The sequence below is a fragment of the Lucilia sericata genome, unplaced genomic scaffold (genome assembly GCF_015586225.1).
Source record: "Lucilia sericata isolate MDLA Ls3-8-SP2 unplaced genomic scaffold, ASM1558622v1 Contig000009F_arrow, whole genome shotgun sequence".
In the NCBI taxonomy this organism is placed as follows: Eukaryota; Metazoa; Arthropoda; class Insecta; order Diptera; family Calliphoridae; genus Lucilia; species Lucilia sericata.
The window spans coordinates 651,276-659,827 of record NW_023994049.1 but is presented as its reverse complement, the minus strand read 5'-3'; the positions used below and the strand labels follow the sequence as shown (position 1 = coordinate 659,827).

The following is an 8,552-nucleotide window of genomic DNA, read 5'->3' as shown; positions in this document are numbered from 1 at the left end:
CTTTTGTGTATGGAAATTTAGTCCGATGCTGTCAAACACCATATAAAAAAATTCTCTCTCAAAACCGACTCCATATATAAAAAATTGAATGAATTCGCCACAAAATGAAATGACTTCACCTTATAATATATTCGCCTTGACTAGAACACTAAGTAGTAAAACTTCTGTAGGCTGTGGGATGTCATGGCCAATCGACTACAATATATAGAATATAGAAATTTAATTGATTTTATAGTTTTCAATAACAATGATGGACTTATTGTTAAAGTTTCTAAATATTTGTAATGAGAAGCGATCACCAATTGATTTTTTTTCTGTGTGTACGTGAGAGTTTTATTACGGTTTGGTCGGATATACATACATAAGTACTATGTAAGTGGTGTAAATAGTAAGACGATCAGATGTACATAGTAAAATATGTCTTACGTCCTTTAAAAAACCGATATAATATAATATTTATTATAGACTCACTTTTCGTACACATTTTCGGTTTTAGGAATATCTAAATATAAACTTTTTTACTTATCTACCACGGGTTTATGTGTCTGAGAATGGTTTTACTATATGAATGTTATTATTTTATTTCAAAGTACTCGTAATAAATATGCTATGATTTATAATAGATATAATACTACCAAGGAAGATTGTTTTAAATCTTTTTTAGTATAAGTAATAGCACATTCCACACAAATTCTCTACAAATGATTAAATCAAATTTAAACAAAAGCATATTCGTATAGATGTGAAATATTTATTTGCTTAATCATTGTTAAAATTATAAAATCATGCACAAAATACAAACTAAATCACACACCGAATGGTATTAAATAATTTTCAATCATATTCACTTACTTGTCTTTTATTATTAATAATAGTAATAATATTAATTCTTATACTCTGCACTCGTCATGCAGTTGTAAATGTCTTTACGGATTTGGTCCCACGAAGGAGACTTCTGTTTCTCCTTTCGTTTGCGTTACTTCATAACATTTTTGAGGCCCTACTCATTGATCCATTATTCGTTACCTCGAACTATTTTAGTTTTCCATTTTAGTATTTATATAGTCCTGTTGGAGAATCGAGGTCACCTAAATGAATGGCGATAAAAACCCACCAGATGATGACTAAGAAACTTATATTTAAATCCGAAAGTTTCTTAAAAATTCATCAAAGTCAATTTTATCTTTAGACTAAATAAATTTGTTCGTAAGAAAAAAATTGACAATCATTTCACTTTAAACCATGACTCCAATGTCTTGTTGTATTTTCTTTTTACTTCAACGAATGATAGTAAAGTTGCAAGCTACATATATTTTGAAAAATAAGTAAAAGTCTTTATTTTATCAAAATACAGCTCCTGTGATCGGTAGGTAGTGCCACATCGACGGAGCTTACTAAGCGAAATATCTACCTTACGATAAATACGATGGGGGCTGATGTACATAGATGTGATAATAATGTCAATCATACTCGATGAGGGAGCTAGGCCATAAACAAGAGTGGTGAATGTCTAATAGAATACCTTCTATTTACTAGCTAGGTTTATGTAATAAAGATAAAAGTCCAAAGTTTTTCAGTTGAATAAGGGAACTAGTATTTGATATAATGCTGGTTAGCAACACTGACTTGATTAATTTTTTGATCGGGGGATATCACTTGAATGTTCTGTTTCCGATTCGAATTCACTAGTCTCGTTGAAGTCTTATCGGATGGATTGAATAACCTTCGAGATCTACACAGCTCAGTGAATTTTCTTTCTCTGACTCCAAGTGGCACTTTTTGTACCTCATAGGCTAAAGTAGCTAAGGAAAGAGTGAAGAAAACTTTTCAACAAAAACCTAAAAGGACTAAAAGTTGCATACTCTTAGAAAAATCCAACAACCATGTATAAGTAAGTGTCATCATTCCAGTTTTTTAAATATCCAGGGCTAGAAGATACATATATTCTACAGTTTACAGTCCGATATCTCTCCAGCCTGACAAGAAGCATGAAGTTGCATATGTTTTCAACAAGTTAGTGAGCCTCTTCGTAGCACCCGAAGCCTTGTAAAAGGATAGAGTCACTCTAGTTCTAAAACCTGGAAAATACAAATGAATTTCGAAGTGCTTTGCGTTGACACCTGCCGTGTTCGCCTATTTCAAGGTGGTCTTTTTTAACCACTGTGCTTCTGTGACGACTCACCACCTCCACTTTCGAGAGGAAAGAACACCACTTCCGTTTACAAAATGGTAATACTTGTATAAGATATCTTTTATCCATCATTCAACTCTGGTATACGGGTGGGTAAGATCGGTATACCCCTACGTATACACTTAACACCAACTCATTTCCAACGCTTAGTCCCAGAGTCACTCCTCTGTGGGATATCTTTTAACTTCGGGAACAGCACCGAACTTATCCGCGAATTTGAGTTTAAATCACTGCCAATATGTGGATCCCGAAGGAACCACTACCAACTGACAAGCCAGGACAAAGTCATGTGAGCAACTGGCTACCCGTAGTACCAGATTATGTGGTTCTCTGGTTCGACCCCATGTCAAATCATTCCAAGGAAAGGCCGAGGATATATTTGATAATCACCAATTTATAGTCCCGGTAGACTAGAGGTATTGGTAGCACCTCTTTTCAACGGGATTGCAATCACAACAAGAAGGGGTCTTTCATTAAGGTAACATGCCCACGGAAGAAGCGATAGAAGGACAATCCTGCTGGCCGTTCTCACCTGTCGTTAATATCTTGAGGCGCTTCTCACCATCATGGTTTCCGCAAAATTCACAACACTAATCTCAGAAATCTTAAACCAGCAGAAGTGGCGCTTGACACCATGGGCCGATAAGTCCCCATGATAATTTGCACAACTTTAATAAATTATGTACATCTCTAATAAATTCTATTAAAGAAATTAAAAGAAAGTGCCGAATAGTTTATTGCAGTGGGAATCGTCGTCACTTTTATTTTTGTCGTTAATTATAGATAAATGCATACATATACAGTTATTTTTATTTCATCATTCTTATTTTGAGTTCATGAAATAACAAACTGAATCTTGGAATTTTTTGAACGACCTATACATACGTACATGAATAATTATAATACTTATTTAAACGTCTAGTTGACATTTTCACAGCCCAGATGACGTTTAAAGTTAATAAATCACTATTCACGGTAGAACTCTAAACAATAATATAATCTTATTTAAACGATCCGTCGTTTTATATAAACAGTAGGTATTATTTTATATGAAGAAGATATTCGTGTTATCATATATTTGTTTATTTGCCTTTCCAAAAATATGAATAATGTACATTATTAGTGGGGAAAATAGCTGTAACTAAGAATTATATGAAATTGAATTCTTGTAGAAAGTTTTACGATTGGTCTATAACTGACCCTAATAAATAATATGAGATTTTCTTGGAAAATCTGCATGGGGTAATAACCTTACTGTAAACTAATGATGATGGCTCACATAGTGGGGCCCTAACCATTTTCCATTGGGTCATAATACTTATTTCTAATAGGCAAGTGTAAGTACTGGCATTTAGTGATAATGTATTTGAATCTTTGAACGAGTAAGTACGTGTGAAGTTGTTTATACATGATATTCTAATCTTTATATTCTAAATAAGATTTAAAGATAATATCTGCAATTAAAATGAAATATGACGATAAATCAAATAAAAGATAAAAAATGCGATCTTCAGGCGAATTTTCACAAACGTATTTTTTTAATTTCTAGTGTTTTACTTAGTGCCAACATAATTACAAGTAAAACTAAAGAAATTAAACTCAGATTTGCCTTAAAATGACCCCAATAAGGATACAATTTTTAAAAATAATTACATCTTAAGGATGAGAAATATTGTAACTCGTTATTAATTGAAAATAAAGTACAAGAAAAACACAAGTGTGATTTAAAGAAAAAAAATAATAAAATAGAAAATAATATTAAAAAGAAGACATAAAAGTATTCAAAATGTTTTTAAATTTATTTAAGAATAATGGCGTCTTTAACATTGATTATCGCCGGCAGTTACTAGCTTCAATGAGTGGTTTGTAGAAAAATACAGTGAAAGTGAGAAAAGTTCTTATACTTTAAATCTATATTGTTTTGTATAAAATTTATTTCACAGCTACGATCATGTCACTGCTACATGGCATTGGTTTGGGATGGCTCTCGCCCATGTTACCAAAATTGCAATCTCCCGAAGAAACACCTTTCGACTTTGTAGTCGGTATTCATGAATCATCATGGATAGGCGCCACCATTTGTATAGGTGGTGTTTTAGGAAATCTTCTTTTTCTTTCGATATTAGACCGTTTTGGACGTAAGATTGCCATGTATGGTTTAGCATTTCCGCATATGGTAAGTCTATATGCACAGAATATTAGCTAGAGAAGCGATTTCACTAGACATTATTTACAACAGTATATTTTAAAAAATTGTGTGAATTAAAAAAATATGAATTTTAAACATTTGAATTTCTTTATAGTGCTGAATAAAACACTAAAACAGTGTTATTAAATTTTCAATATTTCGAACTATATAAATTTAATAGATTACAAAATTTCCCAAAATATACATAAATATGGCCAATTCGAGTTGGAAGCAATACAAAATTTCGAATTTTAATCGATTTTAAAATATATTGAAATTTAGTGGTGGAGATCTAGACATATAACTAATCACTTTATATGTATACATACAAATATTTTTCTATCACACTCTTTTATTTTAACCACAGTGCCTTTGGTTGTTCATTTACTTTGCTCATTCAATTGAATTATTATATGCTGCTCGTGTATTTGGAGGTTTAACTGGAGGCGGTATTTATATTGTGATACCGATTTTTATAAGTGAGATATCTGATCCCTCGTTAGTATTCCCACAATGTATATATACAGATAAATCCAAAACATGGGTACTTGTCTAAATAAACTTTAACATATTTCTACAGAATACGAGGACGTTTAACATCGCTATTCGCATTGACTCTCAATTTGGGTGTATTGATCGGTTATATTTTATCGTCATATGTTCCCTATCATATTATACCATGGATTGTTTTACCAGTTCCAGTAATGTATCTAATAATTGCAACATACTTTCCCGAAACCCCTCAATACTTATTGCGCACAGGACGCGAAGAAGAGGCTAGAAAATCATTTATGTTTTATAAAAACAACATCGATCAGAGGGGTGCTGCGGAAAGAATTACTGCACAGAATCAGTTTGAAGAACTGAAAATAGCAATAACACATCAAGAGAGCAAAAGTGAAAAACTCACTTTAGACGATATTTGTAAGTTAATGGCCGCTTCAATCATAATTTAAAACATTTATTTTCAAAGTTTTAACACTCTAATTTCGATTTTTAGTCAATCGAAAAGCTTTGAAAATCATCTGCACGGGTATTGTACTTATGATTCTCAATATATTTTGCGGATCATTTGCGCTGATCAACTATATGTCAAGCATTTTTACGGCTACCAAAACAGAGATGCATCCGGATGTCAACACTATAATAATTGGTTGTGTCCAAGTGTTTGGTACATATACGGCCACGATATTGGTTGATCGATTTGGCCGTAAGATTCTTATGATTGTATCTACATCTGGTATGGGCATGGGTATGGCAGCATTCGGAATGTATGCCTTTTTCGCCGAGGAGACAGATGTTGACCTGACACCTTACAGTAGCTGGCTTCCACTTTTGTTGATGGCGTTAATAATATTCTTGGCCAATGTTGGCATTATTTCGGTTACTTTTGTTGTGTTAGTGGAAATATTACCACCCAAGGTAAACATAAAATTCTGCCTATCCGGTGTTTACAATGAATCAATTTTCTCTATGTTTATTTTTAGATTCGCTCCATTGGATCCTCCTTTTGTTTGGCTCTACTCAGTTTATTCGCTCTAGCTCTTCTTCGATTTTTCCCAGTAGCAATGCATTCATTTGGACTATCAGCCGCAATGTGGTTTTGTGCTACAGTTTGCGCATTTGGACTATTCTATATCTCAGTGTTTTTAGAGGAAACAAAAGGCAAATCAATGAACAATGAAAAATAATTACAAATATATTTTTGTTTTTAATGTAATCTCAATAAATGTTGGCTAACATATTTTTGTATTTATTTATTTTGTAACTTATTAAATCCACTAGATATTTCTTAGGTTTTATCTGCTATCATAAAAAACATAATTAAACACATACGATCCTTATTGAATATATTATTTAGTACTTTTTATCTCTCAAGTGGTATAAACAAACATCAATTTGAACATGCAGGGTCCTAACTGAATAATCATCTGTAAATAGGGGAACCGGAACTAGGGTTGCCAGCCTGGCTGGACTTGGCTGGAATGTCCAGCTTTTTTGATGCTTGTCCAGTTTCAAGCTAAAATTGAATTTGTCCAGCTAGATAGAATTTTTTTAGCACACTGCAATAATTTTTATGTTATCTTTGTCAAATCATGTTAGCCAACACTGATTGTACATTTGTTATACAACTAAGTTATGATTTCCCTCTTCTATCATCATGTCTCAACACTTGAACAGCTGATGTCGTAATAAATATTAGGTCTGTTCGCGTACTCGATAATTTGTAACAATTTGCAACAATTGTTACTGGATTCCGTTCGCGTTCGAGCGATAAAAATTACAGTTCGTTGATAGAGAATTTTTTGATTTTACTGGATATTTTTTCCCCAGTAAAAAATATCCAACTTATATTCACAACATATGTTTGTTTTTTGAATATGTAAACAAACCAAAGAAATCGAAAATTTGGTAAATTTTAAATTTTTTGAAAGAAATATATAAATTAATAACACACGAATATTAAAAAGTTATTTGTAATTAGATTTATTTTAATTTTATTTATCATAAATTAGTTTTTAAAAGAGTTTATTTGTTGTGAAAAATCATATCAAATATTGTCAATCTAGCGTTTTTAAAACAATTTAGTTTGTCTTTCTTTTAGCGATTTTGTGTAAATTTTTATTTTAATAATATGTTTGTATCATAAAGTTTTAAAACAATAATATATTTTTAATGATGCTACATATTTTGTTAACTTTAAATATCCATTTATTTATAAGAAAAATCAAAGTTTCAATTATTTGTTTTTTTGAGATTTCAGCAAAAGGGCATTACTAATCTTTGTTTATAAACAAAAACTTGCACATTTTTTTTTTTAAATTGGCTCTCTATCATAAAGTTACTGGATAGGTATTTCTTACAGGAAAGTACGCGAAAAAACATATTATTGCGAGCGATAGTCAATTTCTTTACGTACATCTTACGTACTTATGATTTTTAAAATTTAAAACTTCAAAAATGGAGCTTTTTCACATCTTTTGCTCTTAAAAACTAAGTTAACGAAGTGATCGGGGAAAACTAAAAATATATTCGTACTATATGGACTATAACAAAACGGAATTGGTATATGAGAACCCCTGCATTTTTTTGGTGTATCACTGTGAAATTATTTACACAAAACCAAAATTAACATTTTCTCGGCATTTTTTTATGTCCAGCTTTTTTTGTTTTGTCCAGCTTTTTAAAACCCGATGTCCAGCTTCTTGCGAATCGGAATCTGGCAACCCTAACCGGAACACATGACACACAGTCCTTATTAAATACGAATTTATAGCGAGAGACTTTAGTTAACATTTAGCATGTAGCGACCAGAGTGGATGAGAATCTACTATGAGGAATTTTTTGGACCTTTTTGTTTATCATCCCTGCAGGAAATGGAACTAGTACCAAACTAGTACTTTACTAGTACCAAAATCACCAGTACTAGTTCCCAACTGTAAACTTTCCTATACCATCTTAATGCTCAAATTAACATTGAGTGTGTTTGAAAAATTACTAGTTCTGGACTTATACTAGTACACTTGGACCCAATTGGGTCCTTTAGAACAAGTTTATTACTAGTTCTAATGTTCACAAAAAGTCACCGTAATTGGTGATTTTGCTCCTTTATAATTCTCCTGCTAGGTTCCAAGTAAAAATACAAAATTAGTTTTTATATTGTTTTGTTTATAAAAATTCAATTCAAATAAAAAATTTTATAAATATGTATGTACATTTATACAAGTTTGAAGAAATGCTGGTTTCTATCCGCCCACCAACGTTGATATCGTGGGTTATACATATAATGTCCTCCAAATTGCATTCAGGTATTGCCTTAAATACATTTGCGATAAAATAAGTACATACATACATATGTATGTACATATGAAACTCATTGCTATTTTAAAATTTAACAGACGTACTTACATGGGGTTCTGTATCCAACTATACCTAAACAGTCATTCACTATTTATCCTCTAATTTAAAAGGAAATGTTTGTAAATTTCCTTTATTTTATGCAAAATGTTTGAGAATTTTATTTTAATAATTTCAATAATTTATTTTTTCCAACACATGTCAAATAAAAATCGGTCTGCAAGTGGTGCTCCTTTAACTACTTCTAGTACTAGTATATTTCCATAAAAACTCTAACCTCTTTTGTACTAGTGTCTGCTGTACTAGTAATAGTAC

At 31.6% G+C, this 8,552-nt stretch overlaps 1 protein-coding gene across 1 annotated transcript; it reads left to right on the top strand.

Moving 5' to 3' along the window:
• The first annotated feature begins 3,744 nt into the window (after window positions 1–3,744).
• On the top strand, window positions 3,745–6,123 carry LOC119603292 (facilitated trehalose transporter Tret1-like). Its single transcript, XM_037955283.1, has 6 exons — window positions 3,745–4,053; window positions 4,135–4,367; window positions 4,747–4,877; window positions 4,960–5,303; window positions 5,380–5,801; window positions 5,867–6,123. The coding sequence occupies exons 1-6, from the start codon at window positions 3,978–3,980 to the stop codon at window positions 6,068–6,070; spliced, it is 1,410 nt and encodes a 469-aa protein (XP_037811211.1). The 5' UTR covers window positions 3,745–3,977; the 3' UTR covers window positions 6,071–6,123.
• Window positions 6,124–8,552: the final 2,429 nt, after the last annotated feature.

What these genes read in the sequence shown, in the direction of transcription:
- LOC119603292 (XM_037955283.1), top strand. Translation starts at nt 3,978, where the DNA reads ATGTTTTTAAATTTATTTAAGAATAATGGCGTCTTTAACATTGATTAT. An exon ending in ACTCACTTTAGACGATATTT is followed by an intron (nt 5,304 to 5,379) that starts GTAAGTTAATGG and finishes TTCGATTTTTAG; the next exon opens with TCAATCGAAAAGCTTTGAAA. An exon ending in TGGAAATATTACCACCCAAG is followed by an intron (nt 5,802 to 5,866) that starts GTAAACATAAAA and finishes GTTTATTTTTAG; the next exon opens with ATTCGCTCCATTGGATCCTC.